The following is a 19,205-nucleotide window of genomic DNA, read 5'->3' as shown; positions in this document are numbered from 1 at the left end:
AATCATCGTCATGGACACTCACCATGTGGCATATTTCCTAAACATTAGTTGCAAAGTGATTTTGACATATATGTTTTTTCTATAATTATTTTCACCAAATTAATATGAGATGGCATGTTAAAATAATGATATGGCTTATACTTAAACAGTTAAATATGACATGACAATTACATTTAATACTTATTTATATTTCTGGTAAACTTTTTAGAATATGGTAGTAAATTATATATTCATTAAAATAAATCTATTAAAATATGACATTAAATAATATAATAATGTTTTTGAAATTTTGAAATATTACTTAGTTCTATATTTTAAATAATTATACAATTTATTACTAAAAAGTTTTCAAAATCTTTTACAATTAAAAAAAAATATAATTTTTAATCGTAATATCATTAGTTTATTGGGAAAATTGCCAAAAGAGAACAAAAAAATCAGGTTGTTGTCTCTTTAGTATAAAACTAATTTTGTCTAGTTTTTCTCCTTTTTACCCTTTATATTTCTGAAAACTAATGAAATAAATAATTTTATGAATCAAAAAAATTATTAAAAATATAAACAATTAATAAAACATCCATATACACAAGCTGGTAATTTTCTTTTGCTCAAAAACTTGGTAAATAAGATTTTTAAAATACGTTCTACTAAAAGTAGAATGCGTCTTCTATGAAAAATGGTATAGTAGAAAACGATTTCTAAAATAAACATGTTCATCTACTTCTTTTAGAACGTTCATTTTACTATTTACTAAATTTCTAAAAAAGAGGAATGCACATTCTACTAATCGTAAAGGTATCCACTTTCCTTCCGAATGCATCTTCTACTTTTATAAAGTATTCTAAATTTCGAGGAATGTGTTTTCTACAATGTAATCTTACGTCTACTCAAAGTAGAAAGTGTATTCAGCATTTTTATCATTCTTCTAAACTTTTAGAAGTCGCCTTCTACGGATAAGAATACTTGATTTTTTGCGAAAATTAATGAAATTTCAGTTAAGAAAATATTCTAAAAATCTCTTAGAAATATTTTAACTTTCTAAAACGTGTTATGGTCGATTTTACTTAAAAATTTAAAAAAAAAACGATTATTCATTCTCTTCTTCATCAATCTATGGTTTTTCCATAGTTTTTCTTTTGATTCTTCTCACAAACTCTTGTTCTCTATGATGCATATCTATACCTCTTTTTTTTTCGATTGCCTTTCAACTGTTTTTTACCTTTTTTCCATTAACTTTTTTTTTTAAATTCAAATTAACTTTTAAATTATGTTTAATTAGATTAAATATAGGGTTAGTTTTGGGATTATGAGAAAAATTATACTATTGAGACAACTTTATGTTGGTTTTATACTAAAGGGACAACAACCTTGTTTTTTTGTTCTCTTTTAGCAATTTTCCCTAGTTTATTTTATATATCTACAAATTTTAGAAATATTGTTTAGTTTTACTTTTAATAATTTTTCAACTTTTATATCAATTTTTTTATTAATTTTATATATATTGATTTAATATATTTTATCCAAAAGAAACATATAATTTTTTTATCTAAGATTATAATTTTAAATATATATACATGTCTATTCTTAAATATAATTTAAAATAAATAAAATTATTTATTTTATCTTAATTTTATATGTTCAACTAAAAATATTAATAAGAAAATAATAAAATCTAAAATAATAAATTTTATTTTAAAATATAATTTAAATTTAAATTTAAATTTTTTATTACTGCACATATGCAGGAAAACACCTAATGCTATATTATATACCTCAGTTTCACGTTGAATTCATTTTTAATCGATTAAGAACCATACTTAAAAATAGTTAATAACTTGTGGTTCGCATCCCTTTGCTTTAAATTGATGATTTCATTTTAGATTATCAAAGCTCGAGAAGATAATCAATGTTTCTGTTCTCTACAGATTTTTCGGACACATGATTGTCTGAACGTAACATAGATTTTGATTAACAGATACATTACGTATTAGACTCTTTGAAGCTAATAGAGACTCTCATCTATTTACAAAAAAAAATGCCGTGTTTAGATACGCAAGATTGGAGTTTAACTGGTCTCATAGGCGCATTTCTGAATCTCACCATAGCTTATTTGCTTCTCTGCACATCTCTTTTTATACATGTCGTGTTGAGATCTCTAGGGCTTTTAGGTTTCTCTCTTCCAAGATTCCACAACGGACGTTTCGGTGATCCAAACATGTGCATTGAAAGGGATCTGCTGGCTTGTGCATCAGAGAAAATCTCATCCGTAGATAGATTGATCAAAAGCAAGATCCCTTTTGGTTCCATTACTAGTGATGATGATTCGAAACGTTTCGTTGAAATGAAGCTGGTGAGAAAGAACAGTGGTGATGTAAGTAATGCTAGGGTTAAGGATGAAACAGAGGAAGATGCATCAAGAGATGAACAGAACGTGATGAATCTCATGACCGTCCAGGGAGTGAAAGGTAAGCGTTTTGTTACACGAAGACCAAGAAAAGGTCTTAAGAACCCTAGGAGATGCCGTGTGGATTACGGAAGTCTTGGATCCGTTTCTTCATCAGAGGCTTTTGATGAGACCGTTAAACATCCTTTGATGCAACCTTATAATAATGTCTTTATCAGAGCCAACGACGACCGCAAAGGTTTTGTTTCTTATCTTAAAGCCAGGGCCTTCGCCCCCAAAGATTTTTTTGCATAGAAATAAGCTTCTAAACTATTGATTTGTTTTTAACTAGAGCTTTTAATAAATGTTTCAAACCCTCAAAATCTTAGATCCGGCCCTGCTTATAGCTGGTCGATATGGTCCATTCTTGAACGTGTGTTGATCTAGTGTTTAATTTGTATGTTACAGATGATGTAAAGACAGAAGAGAGGACTAGCCCGTCTCATTGGCCGGAACTTGAAAAAACTGTATCACTTAATTCATCAGCAAGTCTATGTTTTGTTAGAAATGTAGAGGAAAACTCTGTGAAGGAGTTAGAGGAAGCATTGAAAAAAGAGCGAGCTGCTCGAGCAGCGGTTTGTGTTGAGCTAGACAAAGAGAGAAGCGCCGCAGCATCAGCAGCTGATGAAGCCATGGCGATGATACATAGGCTGCAAGACGAGAAGGCAGCGATAGAGATGGAAGCCATGCAGTTCCAAAGAATGGTCGAGGAGAAATCTACGTTCGATGCCGAAGAGATGGTCATACTCAAAGACATTTTGATACGTCGCGAGAGGGAAAAACATTTCTTGGAGAAAGAAGTCGAAGCTTATAGAGATCTACTCGTTGAGGCAGAGGAATCTGAATGTTCTTTACCAAAAGAGAACCAAAACAAAGAACCACCTCAAGAGAGAAGAGCTTTGCTTGTTCAAGAACATGATGGAACGGTTCTTGACATGCCTTATAGGGAAGATAAGAACAGATATTTGTATACGTCGGATTCAGAAGTTGCGTACTCACGTGTGCGTGATGTTTACATGGTGAAGGAAGAAAAAGAGAACGTGGGGAAAAAGAAGAATTTAGAAGAATCTTCGGCTAACAATGGTTTCATTGTCTCGGGGATTGCTCGAAAGCTTCCTCCACTGTGTCGTCCACGCAAACAGTCGCTAAGCTCTTCTGGTTCAAGGAGGAAGTCAATGTCTGCGGTTGATTATGAGAGGTTAAAGATTGAGAATGAAGTGGAACTGTTGAGAGAAAGATTAAAAGCTGTTCAGGAGGAAAGAAAGGAGCTTACAAGACGAGCATCTTTGCCTCCTTTATCATCAAAGGTTAGTCGTCAAAAGAAGTTTCCAAAACTATATGTTCTAATTATTCATGTGTAAATATCTTTTTACTAATACTTTTGTTGTTTGTCGTGTCTTTTAGGTTAGGGTTGCGTCAAAGAATCGAGGTTGGAGAAGATCTTCCGTGGACCTTCACTCTTCTTGAAGCTTTTTAGAGATATATTGTGTGTGTATAGTTCTGATGATCATGTGTTTGTATATCACTATGGTTATACTGTAATATCATAGTTTTTGTTGCTTTATGCTATTATCTTTTCAACTTTTTCATGTAAGACAAATCTTTTGAATATGTATTTAGAAGAAATAATTTTCTTATAACATTAAAAGCATTCACGGAAATCCCCTACATATTAATTGAGAAACATTTAAAAAGTTATAATTTTTAGTTTGTATTAATTAAAAAAGTACACTGCTGAGTTGTCGCGTAATTATAATGCTAATTTTGCTTACGTGGTAGATTGATAATTAATTGAGAATTTTGTTAGTCTAAAATTAAATTGTTAGTGAATGTTATATTATATATTGTGTCCATTATGGATCATTTTTTTTTTTGACAGCAAGAACATTTACAGACTCATATAGACTCCGTAAACCATAGTGGCAACTCTGCATCCATGTGTATGACGAACGACGGTTGTATCCGAGCACTGCGTGCCAAGCGATCCGCCATTTTATTGTCCATCCTCGAAACATGAACAATTTCTGAGTTGATGAAGCTTCTTCTCAAAAGCTTGATATCCTCCAGGTAACTTTCAAATGCTGGCCATTCCTCTGGTTCTGAAACCATCTTCACCAGTTGAGAACAATCCATTGCAAATGTGACCTGATATTGTCTTAAGTTTTTCATACATTCCATTGCCCAAGTCAATGCCTCTATCTCCGCATGAAGAGGTGATAAACTTGCCCTTACATTCCTTGCCCCTAACAAACCATCAAACCCTGGAAGGGTACTGAGCCAACCTTGTCCTGAAAAAACATCTTTATCTTTCCAAGACCCATCCGTGAAACACCATCTTCCTGTGGTCACTAAGGGCAATCTAAGCTGTACTTCAGGTACGACCCTTGGATTATTGATATTTTGTGCCTCAGCCCAAAGTCTTGACTCCAATTCTGCTAAGTTTAGCGTCTCTCTCGGTTCAATATCAATATTACTGAAAACTTTATTATTCCGGCCCTTCCAAATATACCATAGTATCCATGCAAACTGATGATCCTCCATTTTTGGGTTAACTCTCCAAAATAAATGATCCATATTAGTAAAAAGAGAACCAGTTGGAAAAAAATTTGGATTTGATGGAATCTTAGATAGTGCCCACACTTGCCGTGCCGGAGGACACTCAAAGAAGACATGATTTATTGATTCCTCTGCGTCTCCACACCGTGCACAAACTGTATCTCCTTGTATTCCTCTAGATTTTAGATTCTTTGTCACTGCTATACAACCTGTCACCAACTGCCATAGAAAATACCGTAGTTTTGGAGGACACTTCACTTTCCAACAAAATGCCTTGAGTATATCCACATTGGGACCATAAAAATCTGGTGGTTTTTCCTTGTCAGGATAGATCCTTTCTACTTGATACCCTGATTGTACCGAATATTTCCCATTATTAGTGAAATGCCAACCATTCCTATCTTCCATCTGATTTCTACTCAGAGGAATACTTTCAATCAACTTTGCATCGTTAGGCTCCACCAAAGTCCTAAGTGCCTGTAAATTCCAAGTGCGGGAATCCTGATGAATAAGGGAATCCACTGTAAGGTCCGAATAACTGTGATGAGAATTTTTGTTAGCTGGTCTCGGGTGAGTGGATGGGATCCAAGGATCATTCCATACTGAGATAGATGATCCTGTACCCACCCTTTTAATTAGTCCTTTACAAACCAGAGATCTAGCAGAGGTGATACTCCTCCAGCCATACGACGGGGAATATGAGCGAATCGGATCCAGGGGTGAAGCATTCCTGTAATACCGTCCTTTGAAAACTCGAGAGAAAAGAGAATTTGGCTTCTCGATCAGCCTCCACAATTGCTTTCCAAGCATTGCCGTATTAAAATCATTCAGATCCTTGAACCCTAACCCACCATTATCCTTATGTTCACACAATTTATCCCATGATTTCCAATGCATACCTCGTGTGCTTCCTCCTGGACTCCACCAAAACTGGGCTACCGCACTCGTTAGTTTCTTCACTGTAGCTTTCGGTAACCGATACACGGACATCACATGGTTTGGTAGCGCAGTTATCACAGACTTAATAATCACCTCTTTTCCCCCTTTAGTGAAAAATCTAAAGGTCCAACCATTCACCCTATTATTCAGACGATCTTGTACAAAACCAAACACTTGAACCTTGGATCTTCCTAAACTTTCCGGCAGACCTAAATAAGAACCCATTCCTCCTAAATTCTGAATTCCCAATATATCTCGCAATTCCTGACGGCTTGATTCCTCAATCTTATGTCCAAATTGAATTGAGGATTTTTGAAAATTAATTTGTTGTCCTGATACAGCCTCATAATCCTTTAGTATCCTAAGAATAGTGTGGCACTCTTCTTTGTTTGCCTTGCAAAAGAACAAACTATCATCTGCAAATAGCAAGTGAGAGATAGCTGGACACGCTCTGGCTACCTTCATACCGGTCAATTGTTTCATCCGCTCTGCTTTTTTTATATTCATAATTAGAGCCTCTGTACACATAATAAATAAATAAGGAGATAATGGATCCCCCTGCCGTAGTCCCCGCTGAGGTATAATGAGACCTCGTGGCTGCCCATTGAGTAAAACTCTATATTGAACTGAAGATATACACTCTCGCATTAATTTAACCCAATGCGGATCAAATCCCATTTTATTAAGTAAGGCCTCTATAAAATTCCACTCTATCCGATCATATGCCTTACTCATATCCGTTTTAATTGCCATAAACTTATTTTGACAAGATTTGTTGGTTCGCAAACCATGGAACATTTCCTGCGCAATGAGAATATTATCCGATATTAACCTTCCTGCCATAAAAGCCGATTACGTCTCCGAAATTAGATGGGGAAGACAAATTTTCAATCTTTGACATAAAACTTTCGAAATGATCTTGTAACCAACGTTACATAGGCTTATCGGTCTTAGTTCCGTCATCCTTGTAGGTCTCTCTATTTTTGGGATCATGCAAATGTTTGTTATGTTTAACCGTGAATCCATATCTCCTGTGACCAAAAAATTATTGACCAACTCAACCACATCCTTCTTAACGACATTCCAGGAGTGTTGGAAAAAGAGGGCCGTCATTCCATCTGGGCCAGGCGCTTTCTCCGGATGCATCATAAATAGTGCTTGTCGAACTTCTTCCTCCGTAGCTCTTCGCAGTAACAATTGATTCATCTGGGGGGAAATTGATGGACCTATTTCCTCCAAAAAACTATCAAACTCCCTTGGGTTAGTTGAACTAAACAAACCAGCAAAGTAATCCACTGCCACTTTCTCAATACGTTCTCTTCTGTAATCCAATTACCCGCTTCATCATGGAGACCCACTATTTTGTTTCGGATCCGACGTTGCTTTGTCAAAGCATGATAAAACTTAGTATTTAGGTCCCCAGATGAATACCACATATTTCTACTCTTCTGGTGCCAATATTCCTCTTCATCCTTATATGCCTCTTGTAATTTCCTGGAAATCTCAATAATTTCCTCTTGTGACCTATTATTATCTGTTTGTACTTCTTCCAGCGCGTTTTGGAGATTATGAATTTTGTCCTTCCCATATGGTTGATTATTTTTCCGCCATGATGAAATTTCATGACGACAATTATTAATCTTTGTCATAAAATCTTCAGAAAGGCTTTCCTGATTTTCTGTCCACCCCGATACAATTGATTCCATGAGTCCTTCTTGGCCAATCCATCGCTTATCAAACCTGAATTGTCCTCTTTTCCGTCCTGTAACCTTATCGTCCAAAAAAGCTACCACAGGTCTATGATCCGATCCCACCAGTCTCAGATATTCTGTATAAGAATATGGGAAAAGTGTATGCCATTCCTCATTAGCCAAGGCTCTATCCAATCGACATCTAACCGTAAATGCTCCTTTCCCTTTGCCTCTTCGTCCTTGCCATGACATCTTATTACCCCGAACCGGAAATTCCAGTAAACCACTATTCCTTATCATATTATTAAAAGGAATAAAAGAAGCTGCATTGCGTAGAGCCCCCCCATCCTTTTCATGATTCCCAGTTATCTCATTTAGATCCCCAATAATAAACCAAGGTTCAGATCATGCTAGCCCATACCGAGTTAATCTTTCCCATACTTGTTCTCTAAGCGTTTGAACCGGATCTCCATAAACAAAAGTAAGGAAGACTTGTTTCCCATTAGTCACTGCTTCTATATCAATCATTCTGTTACTAGAATATAAGATCTTTACTTGGTACTCGTTGTTATAGAAGAGAGATAAACCACCACTCCTCCCGTTCGGATCCACAGTGACCAGATTATCATATCCAAAGTGAGATTGAAATTTTTGAACAAATTCAAACTCCTGTTTAGTCTCTAAGAGAAATAAAAAATCTGGTTTATGTTTATGCCGTATTTCCTTGAGATAACTTATGGTCCAATGACTTCCAAGTCCTCTGCAATTCCAACTTAGTATTTTCATATATAAAAGTGATTGAATTGCTCATACGAGCTAGAGGATTCAGGTACAATGCCACCCAAAAACCAAACAATTCCAGATTTCCATGAACACCATATCAAGGTGATTAATACACCTGTAACACCCCTATATAAATCCATCACACCTTTGGTTAAAGTCACACTCCGAGAACCATTATTATAACCATCTTGAACAACACATAACGAGACGACCCAAGAGTACTTAAGAAATATCATTTGTATCAGCATAAATTTCCACAAAGACCACGACTGAGAAATATCCATACAATTGCCTTGATCAAAATAAACACTCCATATTTGCATTAACTGTTGAGTCCACTCCATACCGAACATTTTCAACTTCACAAAAACATCAGAAACAGGCCCTATTAACATCATTTGAAAAACCTTGCACCCATAATCCACGCCCATAACCGTTTTCTCAGTGTACTTCAATAGTGTCTGTGTTTGACTTAAGGAGGCCAAACACATGAGAAGTAGCATAGTAAGACGTCTCATGCCGTCACTACGTAACCGGATTTGTAAAAACCCTCGACCTTTTATATCACTAAGCCTCCAGACCAAAGAAAACCACTTCCACAAGATGGTTTGTATTAGAAAATATAACCCATTCCCAAAATCAAACTCTAATGCATTATACGAAAAATAATCCGTAGCAAACCAATTTACATAAACCAGACACCATGTTCTCTCGGCCCCTCTTCCGCTCAGATCAGTAACAGAATTGTTTCCTTTCCTGAAACTCTTTCCATTGACCAGATATACCATGCAAAATCATATGTACTCCTCATTTGCTCTGAAAGAATTGTAATTACAACAGGAGAATGATAAACATCAAGCTTTATTGATACCATATCGTCCACCTGTGCCACCATGAAGAAGAGCTCCATAACCGTTGTAATATCAAAGCTGGATCTCTGCAACTGGGTTGATGAAGCCAGGCACATAAATTGACTTGCTGCGAGTGATCCATGCGTTGCAACCAAGACAACCAGAAAATTTATATCAAAACAATGTGACCAAGTAACACCAAACCTCCCTCTTAGGTTCCAAATAAAAACCAAACACCAATGTGAAACTGCCCCAATGAAGATCCACCAAACAGTATCAATGCTTATCAAAGGAAATAACCTATAATAATAAGCATAGTAGCCATTTTTATTCCAATACTTTATCTTGCTTAAAGAGCTAACCAACATTATTAACCCAAAAAAAAATAAAGAGAATATAAAGAAAAGAACAAATATGCTCAAAGAGCTTACTAAAACATTAGAAACAAAGAAATCCACGATCACAAACTGCTCCCATAACTTTTTCCCTTTCTTAAGCTGATCCACATTCTCAATAGAGTTATTCTTCTCTGCAACACCACTAGCTCCATCCAGACTCTTGTCCTTTTCCTCCCCATCCGTCAGGTTTTTAAAGTCATTATCAATACCTTCATTCTCCCCTGTCTTTTCCATATTAACATGTTCCTCACTTACCTCCATCACATCCTCATCTAAAACCTTAACGTCAACCTCTAATGCTTTATTTGCTAGTACTAAGCCATTCTCCATCTCTACAAAATTCATAATTACCTCTGTAGGGTCTGTCTGAGCCAGGTTTGTTTCCAGCTGGGCCACTGAAGGGATTGGCTTAGTTATCTGATCCTCCCCCTTTTGAACGCTTCGTAACACGTTCTCCTGAATCTCTCCTTCTTCATGTGGATCCCCTTGTATATTGCAGAAAGGACTTATTTTCGTTTTTGAGCCCCTGCAAGACCGACCCAGCTCCTCCTGTGATGTGCCTCTTAATGATAGCCGAAGCCTATCAATCCCAATCTTCCCCGTATACCAATAAATCCTTCGTGAATCCGAGAAATCTCGTAGCGATTTTGGTAAGACCCTTGTAACCATATACCCTTGTCGATTCCATGTCACTCTGATCTTGTCATCCTGACAAAGATCTACTCGAACCTGTATCCTCCACTGATTGCCCGGATCCCATCGTCGAAAAACCATGGAAACCCTAACAAGTTGTCGCCGTCGCCATCTGATAGTTTTTTCTAAAAAGAGTTAAAAAGCATTTTCGTTTTAACACAAACAATTTGGATCATTCATTTATCAAATTGAAATTATTATATATTATTTCCTTAAATAAAACCTACAGAATTACCTAATCTAATTAAGATATATATGACAATTAATAATTTTAAATAATAAAAATTTGCTAACAATTTGTATATTTTCTATCATTTTTTGCTTAATTATTTATTATTAAAATAAATTACACAATTACATTAATCATATAATAAAAATTTAAATTTTTTTATATGTTGTATTTTGGATTTTTCAAAACGAGTATAAATTACTAAAACTGTTAAAATTCTCACATAAACTTTTGTGATCAAGGTTTAAATTTGTTTCTATAATAAGATACAACTATTATAAAATCATATGAATAAAAAATTTTATTTTAATAGTTGTTTATGTTTTTTTATATATATATATATATATATAATATCGTTTAAATTAAACTATACATCAGATGAAAATACATACTTATATTTTGATAAATGTGTTGAACATATATTGAAAAGTTAATATTTTAGTTTTGAAATCTTCAGTGTTTTTTAAATGATTATAAATTATTGAAACCACTAAACATTCCATATTAAAAAAATCGCTGGGTAAAATTTTGTTACACAAATATTCAAATAATCATAAAATCATACGAGTAGAAACCTCATTTAATAAATATCTATATTAAAAGTATACTATATATTTATGTTAATATCATTTAAATTTAATTATATATCATATACGATAGATAAGATTGATTGTTTTGATTTATCTATCCTAAAATGATTGCGAATAAACAAGAGTGTCGTTTGATTTATATGACTACACCAATTTATTAAATAATAGTAACTAATTTCTTAGTTATTTAATATATAATTATTATTCTATTATTTCATAATATGCAGATAAACATAAAATAAATAATAAATATAAAATATTTATTCTGTACAAGACGTGGATATTAACCTAAGTATGTATCTCTTTAATAATTTTAAATATTAAATATTTTCTAAATCTGAGACCAGAAAAAAATAACGAAATGAAAATAAACTCAAAAATCAAAATTTATATCGAGCAATAACTAAAATAAAAAAAGTGACACAAAAATGAGAAAAATATTGAAGATACATAGGATTGGCACGTGAACATAAACTTCTCATAACCATAATTAACTTTTAAATTGCTAAATCATGGTATAATATCGAGCTAACATAGTTTCATTGTAACCAAATAGTAGACATGGTGGAAGCACCGTAGCCTATTGGTTAAGGTTTAAAGGCTTCTACACCCAGGTCTGGGGTTCGAATCCCAGACTCTGCAATTTATTGCAGATTACATGAAATCCAGGTTTCAAGTCCCGGAGAGAGCAGTTTATTAAACGATTATGCAGATTACAGAGGAAAGGCTTGCAAGGGATCTTCAACATGGTGCAAGTAAATCTGGTCAGGCGTGGATCTTCATAGGACGGCTCAGATGATGCAGTTAGACGTAGGTCTTCATAAGGCAGGTAGTATTGTCGGTTGTCGAATCGTCTATGTAATCTTTCCTATATCATAATTGTAAGATCATAATAAATCAGCGTTAAAAAAAAAACAAATAGTAAACATGAGATTCTTCGGCATAAACGTTAGGTTTTTATGCAATAATTGATTTTTTGACTTAAAATATTTCTAAAAATGAGATCAACTCATTAGTAAACAAATTATCTAATTAATAAAAAAAAATTTAAACAACTGTTGAAGGGGCCAAAAATATTAATTCGGTCAATAATATAAATTTTATTTTTCTATACAATATCTTTTAAATAATTTTTATATAAATTCACCATGAACAAAACGCAAGTCTTATCCTAGTAAAAACATTAAAAGCCAATATATTTTCATAGAACTAATAGTGCAAAATGATTTTACTTGTTTCTAGCATTTAACACTTTATACTCAAATCAAATTACATGATATTTTACTAGTAAGATCTATATTGAAAAAGGTATATATATTATAAATATTTTATACTAAAAAATCCTAAGATTTGTTTCTCACTTTTCCTTACAAAGCTGTGCATATCAATCCCATTAGTTAAGATTATATCTCATTTTTATTTTCCATTTATCATTTTCTATTTCATCCCTCAAACTTTGAATAAAAATATATTTAAAATGCATCTGAGTAGACTTTCTTGTTATTATCTCCTTTTTGAATTATTAAGTTCCTATTTTAATTTGATTTGATTAGATATGCACAAGTAGTTTTTATCCACATTCATAGCATAAACTAAGAAAACACAAAATTTTAAATTCTTATTAGTCAAAAACTTTTAATACAAAATAATTGACTGTGTTACCATTCTTAGCTATATATGGTTGGATTTGATCAAATAGTACACAAAATAACGAAATGTGCCAAGTCAAATTTTTAATATCTAAAATAAGTAGTTGTGGAATCATATATATTTTATTGAACCTTTTACAGAAAATAATACAAACTACGATAAGAAACATGAACAAAATACAATATCAACTTTTTAATCACTGAACTAAAAACACTTAACTAATTCATATAATTACTAAATATTATTTATGATTGGAAAACACATATATACTGTATTTTATTGTCTTCTAATGTTGATTATACTATAAACATTTTTATGAATGCATGCTTAGCAATTGAATATTTTTTAAAATTTCAAGTCTAATGATGTAGTGGAGAAAAGAAATTCATCATTATTTTGTCACTATTAATTTAGAAAGAATTAATAATTTTGTAATTTTGTGTACATTTTCTTATTTTATTTTTAACTTTGAAATCAGTTAATAAATTTATAGTTTAATGATTTCACACCACTCAAAAATAACCGTTCAGAACAAAATTTAACAAATAATACAAATTATTATCTATTTTTATAAAAATAGATTACTTTTAGTTTGAATAAAATTCAATCATACTATATTTACCACAAATACCAAATTTAATATTGAAATCTGTTTTTGTGGTCTATCTTCAAGATCTAAAATTTAAATAAAAATAGAAAAGTATTTTCCTTTCTGTAAAATTTATATAATTCTTCTCAATCTTTTATTCCCATATATAGTGCATTAATCATTTCACATTGCTCAATTCTCTCTCACCATATGGTAAATATATAAAATTTGACCTATTATATAGCCTCCCCATCAGTTATTATCATTTCTTCATCTCTGGGTTCCTCATTTACACAATCATACATACACACCAACGTACGCGTCCCTTCATTATATTCTCTATTATTTTCTTTCACCATTATAAAGCTTTGATTTTTTTTTTATGAATATTCAAGGTTAACTGGTCAGAAGGTGAGATCTTTAAAAAAAAATCATTTCAAGTCTTTTCTATACTATTATTTAATCTTTTATTTAAGTCTTCTCTATAACAACATCTAAGGAAGATTCATTCGTTGTTTGGTCATATAATAGCAGAGAAGGAATGGCTCCTTTCGAGAAAGTTGTTAGTTTTTTTTATAGATGCATGTTAAGTATTTGTTGATATGCTTGTTCAGGGATTTCTTGGTTTGTGTTCTTTGAAAATCTCAGGCAAAAAAAAAAAAACAAGAAAAGAAAAGAATCTTCTTTTTCACTTTTTGACAGACAAAAAAAGAGATTGGGTGGCTAGGCTAGATGTGTCGTTGTTATTGAATCCTTAACTGTAGTCGCTTTTTTCTAGCACAAGTCGCTTTATATTTAATGTCAACCTGTCTATTCAGTTTTTGTTTTGCATATAGGAAACATAGAGAGGATGAGAATTCATGGAGGGGGGCTTTGCTGCTTTTCCTTTAAAGCCTTTTTTTTCTTGGACTTTGCATCTGCTTCTTTACTTGTTGTTCCCTCATTTGCATCTGTGTGGATAATATCTTCAAATTGAACTGATGTGTATCTTTGAGTTTCTGTCTTATGGATGACGGTTAAATACACTTTGCTGTGCAGAGCCTTAAAGTATCTGACATTTGTTTCATTAAGTAAATGCTGTAAGAGGGTTTAGTGGTTGGTAGGGAGGGTTAATGATTTTAAAAGTGGCTTACCTTTTCTTTTCGATTTTTTTGGTGTGTAAGGAATGGCATCAAGCTCTTGTCTTAAGCAAGGATCAGTTCCAATGAACAATATTCACATTACCCCTGAAGCAACGTATGAAGCTGTGGTCGCAGACTCCAAGCTCTTCATGGCTACGTTGGAAAGGCTTCATTCTCGCTTGGGAACTAAATTCATGTGAGTTTTTTTATTGCTTCCCTCGTGACTCGGATGATAAACTCATGCCTTATAATTTGAGATTGAACTGTAAAATTTTCATGTTTACTAATGACATGAGATTCTCTGTCTCTTACTAATGTAGGGTTCCGATCATAGGAGGGAAAGATTTGGACTTGCACAAGCTTTTCATTGAGGTAACATCTCGTGGTGGAATCAGTAAGGTATGTTATTTCAAAATTATACTTAAACCCTAGGCTATATCAATTGACCTATTTTAATTTATTTCTCATTGATTGACATCATTTTACCTTGTTTTGAATTGCAGATAGTTAATGAAAGGAGATGGAAAGAAGTAACTGCCACATTTGTCTTTCCTCCAACAGCAACCAACGCATCTTTTGTCCTGCGCAAATACTACTTCTCACTGCTTAAAAACTATGAGCAACTGTACTTCTTTAGATCTAATGCCCAGACTCCTCCTCCAGGTTACTACCAAAAAATCAAATATACTTTATTTTACTTTTTATGTTTAATTTGTGTTAACATTATTTTCTTTATGTAGACTCTCTTCAGAACCCTTCTGCTGGACCAGGACTTGTGATAAGACCTCCACAAGAGCTTCTAGCTTTAACCTATACGCCACAACCAAGGATTGACTCTAGTGATCTCCCTGGAGGTCTCAACTCTTTTTCTCTTTTTGTTTATTCTATGAATGCTCTAAACTTGTAGTTGAAGCCTAAAACCTTAATTAGAGACTAATCAGACAATAATAAGAGAGATTATGACCAAAGATTTCGTTTATTGAAGTGTACAAGTCGAACCTAAAAAAGAGATACAAAGTTTAACTCTCTAGAAATAACAAAACTGTGGTTATTGTTTCAGGTTCTTCAAATGGTCCAATTGTGAGTGGACAGATCGATGGGAAATTCGAAGACGGTTATCTTGTAACTGTAAAGATGGGATCAGAAATGCTTAAAGGAGTTATCTATGAGCTGGCTCCACAACAGAGTCATGGTGTTTCCCTCAACACTGCCAACCCTCAGGGGATTACTGGAGGAGTGACGAAACGCCGCAGGAGAAGAAAGAAGTCAGAAATCAAAAGGCGTGACCCTGCTCATCCTAAACCCAACAGGAGCGGTTACAACTTCTTTTTCGCGGAGCAGCACGCTAGGCTGAAGCCGCTTAACCCTGGTAAGGATAGGGAGATCAGCAGGATGATCGGTGAGCTCTGGAACAAGCTCAATGAGCAAGAGAAGTCTGTTTACCAAGGGAAGGCGATGGAGGACAAAGAGAGGTATCGAACTGAAATGGAGGAGTACAGAGAGAAGCTTAGGACGGGACAGATGATAAGTAACGCTGTTCCGTTGCAGGAGAGGGTTCCGGAGCAGAACGTAGAGATGGCTGAAGCTGAAGGTGATCTTCCAATGGAAGAAGTGGAAGAAGAGGAGGATGAAGATGGTGATTCAAGTGGTTCAGGGGAAAGCCTTAGCCACCCTTCTGATCATGAACTGGAGGAGCCATCTGAGAATCCTTTAGGTCTTAACCTAAACCCTAATTCAACTGAGATGGTGGTGGTGGCTCCTAAGGAGAAAGCCGGCGATGCTGTGATGGTGGCTGCTGAGCAGAACTGAAGATTTTCTTCTCTTTGTTTTTATTTTTCAGTTGCAATTTTTTCGTTTTATACAAGCCACAGGTAAGGAGAGGATAGGGTTTCAGATAGGTTACCTGTGGCATTAGACAATCTCTTTTGGTCTTTGGTACTTTGGTTTTGGTTTTGGTTTTTGTTTTTGTTTCACTTAGATTTCTTCAGCAGCAAGTCATGTGTCGGAGTGAACCATTTAAACATTTTGTTGGTTTTCTGGAATGCCAAGTCTTGTTTTGTTGCATGGGATGCTTCTTTCATAGAGTTTACCAATTTGAAGACTTTCCTTATTTTCAATTTCAACTTTTATGGATATTACCTTATTGATTTTTTTTTGGGTTGAAATCTTATTGATTTTTCAAAAATTGTGATCTGGTAAAACAACATTGTCTAGATTCTAGGTTAAATACTTTTTTTTTGTTTTGAAAATTAGGATTTCTATGTTAAGTTAGAGATGGTTAGTTATATATAGGGCTGTAATTAAAAAAAAAAATTATATAAGACTACTTCATTTAATTTCATTAACAATAAATCAGTTTATATTACGCCAAAATCATGCCTATTTGGATTTATTTTAAATAATTGTTAAATTTATAATGTTTGAGTTAAAGTGTTGATAACCTAGTGATAGTGCAAGGAAATTGGTTATTTTGACTTAGGTATATGAAGATTATTGCCATAAAATTCGGAACTAAAAAATACTGTTTGTAATATCTGAAGAACAAAATTTACGGTCTCCTTGTTTTTTTTATATTTAATAAACATAGAATTACTTCTGAAAAAAAAAACTACAAAACCGTCTGCTTACATTGTTAAAGAAAATAAATGCAGACCGGTATTAAATTGTCATGGAACGCTTGTAACTAACCGATGGGACCAATTTATTTCGATATCAAAACCGGAAAAACTGAACCGGCAGTGGAGGTGATTGAACCGGGTCCTACGTCTTCCTCTCTCCCCAAGCAACGATTAAAAGGAAAGGCATCGGAGTTTTCTGAAAAACCAAGTTCGTTCGAGAGATTGATTGTGGAGCCATGGCAGGAGTATCGCTCAAGTGCGGTGATTGCGGCGCGCTGCTGAAGTCGGTGGAGGAGGCTCAGGAGCATGCGGAGATCACCTCTCACTCCAATTTCGCAGAGTCCACTGAGGCGGTGCTCAATCTCGTTTGCTCTGCTTGCAGCAAGCCTTGCCGCTCTAAAACCGTACGGATCTTCGATTCTCATCGCTCCCTTTATGAATTTTGAGTCTGCTTTTGTTGGTGGTAGTTAGAAGTGATCTCGATTTGATTACAATCTTTACTGGCTTTGGAGCTGATGGGTTTTGACTTGACTTTTGAATGAAATTGAATCTATTTTCCAGTGTTTCCCGCTGATTTGATCTTTAATTAGATCGCAAAGTTGATAACTTTGGTTTCTATTGCTCGTTGTTTACTAGAGTTCTCTTAGTTTGATTGTCTGTGGAGCTTTAGCTTCTGCTATTGTGCACGAGTTTCATGTGATTATTTCTGATTTCTTTTCTCGTTCTTATACAATGTGAAGGAAAGCGACTTGCATACGAAAAGGACAGGGCATACTGAGTTTGTGGATAAGACAATGGAGACGGTGAAACCCATCAGCTTGGAAGCTCCTAAGCAGCCTGCTATGGAGAGTGACAACGCTGATGGTTCTAGTGGTAGTGGAGATGCTGCTGAAGGTACTTTGTAAATGTTTATGCATATGAAGTTCAATTCTTATGGTCTCTCTATCTCTTTCCTGCAGAGATGGTTGTTCCAGAGGTTGACCAAAAATTACTCGAGGAACTTGAAGGGATGGGCTTCCCTAAAGCTCGGGCTACCCGAGCACTCCACTACTCTGGTAATAATCTACTATTGGTTGTGGGCTCCTATTTTAATCTTATGTAAATCTTGCTTCACCTTTTTTTATTATCTCCCTAAGAATTATCTCAAGTGTAAAATTGTCATGTGCCTGAAAGCTTCAAAATTTAACGCTGATCTTAATAGGTCTTTAGCTTATTGAATGAGTGTTGTTACTTTCTGTAACATAATTTGGTCTTCATCTCTTCAGGTAATGCCAGTCTCGAGGCTGCAGTTAATTGGGTGGTGGAGCATGAGAATGATCCTGACGTTGATGAATTGCCAAAGGTGGGTGTCTTGTCAATAGCTTGGTTTTCAGCTAAAGGTCTTTTCTGAACTGTTTTGCTTCTTGATAATTGCTCTCCAATCCTGAATGTGACCATTTTTAGGTTAATTTTATTTTTCTGTTTATATCGTTTTTAATCAATCTTATAGCACGTTGTATTAAGCATGTATGTGTTCTTAGTATTACTCCACTGCTTCTCTTTCTGTAAGCGTAATGTCTGTGTTGTTGACTCTTTGCCTAGGTACCTGCCAACTCTAAAACTGGGCCTCCTAAACCTGCTCTTACGCCGGAAGAAGTGAAGATAAAAGCACAAGAACTAAAGTACTATGAGTTTTTTGTTTTTCTGTCCATGTTCATTTTCTTCTGTAGCGCGCACTAGAGACATCAATCACTTTTTTATCATGCATAGCCTTGTCTTTTCCTTCTTTCTTCAACTATTCGATTTAAATATTGGTTAATATAAAACGTTTAGGATAATCCTGGAAGATGTTTATTGTTGAATCTGTTTATGTTTCCCTCATTTTGTGATGTTCACCATAATAGGGAACGTGCGCGGAAGAAGAAAGAAGAGGAAGAAAAACGGATGGAGCGTGAAAGAGAGAAGGTATTCTGTTGGTCCTCTTATAAAATGTCTTATCTATATTTACATATAGAATCTTATGATGATTCAACCATTGTTAGTATTAACTTTTGCTCCTAAGGCGAATCCTCTTG

General features: G+C 34.4%; 3 protein-coding genes across 7 annotated transcripts in view; all 3 read left to right on the top strand.

The window, feature by feature from the left end:
* The first annotated feature begins 108 nt into the window (after positions 1–108).
* Positions 109–3,986, top strand: LOC103844203 (golgin subfamily A member 4). Its single transcript, XM_009120989.3, has 3 exons — positions 109–2,642; positions 2,852–3,750; positions 3,848–3,986. The coding sequence occupies exons 1-3, from the start codon at positions 2,036–2,038 to the stop codon at positions 3,908–3,910; spliced, it is 1,569 nt and encodes a 522-aa protein (XP_009119237.2). The 5' UTR covers positions 109–2,035; the 3' UTR covers positions 3,911–3,986.
* A 7,736-nt stretch (positions 3,987–11,722) lies between these two features.
* Positions 11,723–16,595, top strand: LOC103844207 (high mobility group B protein 15). Of its 3 annotated transcripts, none has more exons than XM_009120995.3 (6): positions 11,723–13,823; positions 14,576–14,729; positions 14,854–14,932; positions 15,037–15,196; positions 15,274–15,387; positions 15,594–16,595. In XM_009120995.3, exons 2-6 carry the CDS (start codon positions 14,578–14,580, stop codon positions 16,340–16,342), a joined length of 1,254 nt encoding a protein of 417 aa, XP_009119243.1. In that variant the 5' UTR covers positions 11,723–13,823; positions 14,576–14,577; the 3' UTR covers positions 16,343–16,595. The 3 variants fall into 3 exon arrangements, with proteins under 3 accessions (XP_009119243.1, XP_009119242.1, XP_018511119.1); XM_009120994.3 differs by having other exon boundaries at positions 11,723–13,974; XM_018655603.2 differs by having other exon boundaries at positions 11,723–14,729.
* A 551-nt stretch (positions 16,596–17,146) lies between these two features.
* LOC103844206 (F-box protein At1g80960) overlaps positions 17,147–19,205 on the top strand; it is a 37,719-nt gene continuing 35,660 nt past the window's right edge. Inside the window, exons 1-6 of one of the 3 annotated variants that reach the window (XM_009120993.3) lie at positions 17,305–17,555; positions 17,892–18,045; positions 18,111–18,206; positions 18,417–18,493; positions 18,733–18,812; positions 19,035–19,095. In XM_009120993.3, coding sequence (XP_009119241.2) covers positions 17,388–17,555; positions 17,892–18,045; positions 18,111–18,206; positions 18,417–18,493; positions 18,733–18,812; positions 19,035–19,095 — 636 coding nt within the window. In that variant the 5' untranslated portion in view covers positions 17,305–17,387. Of the gene's footprint in view, positions 17,556–17,891; positions 18,046–18,110; positions 18,207–18,416; positions 18,494–18,732; positions 18,813–19,034; positions 19,096–19,205 lie in introns of all 3 variants that reach the window. The other 2 variants (XM_033282302.1, XM_033282301.1) reach the window with 2 other exon arrangements.

Source organism: Brassica rapa, chromosome A10 (assembly GCF_000309985.2).
Source record: "Brassica rapa cultivar Chiifu-401-42 chromosome A10, CAAS_Brap_v3.01, whole genome shotgun sequence".
In the NCBI taxonomy this organism is placed as follows: domain Eukaryota; kingdom Viridiplantae; phylum Streptophyta; class Magnoliopsida; order Brassicales; family Brassicaceae; genus Brassica; species Brassica rapa.
Note: the sequence above shows the minus strand (reverse complement) of the source record. Positions and strands in the feature narration are given on the sequence as shown.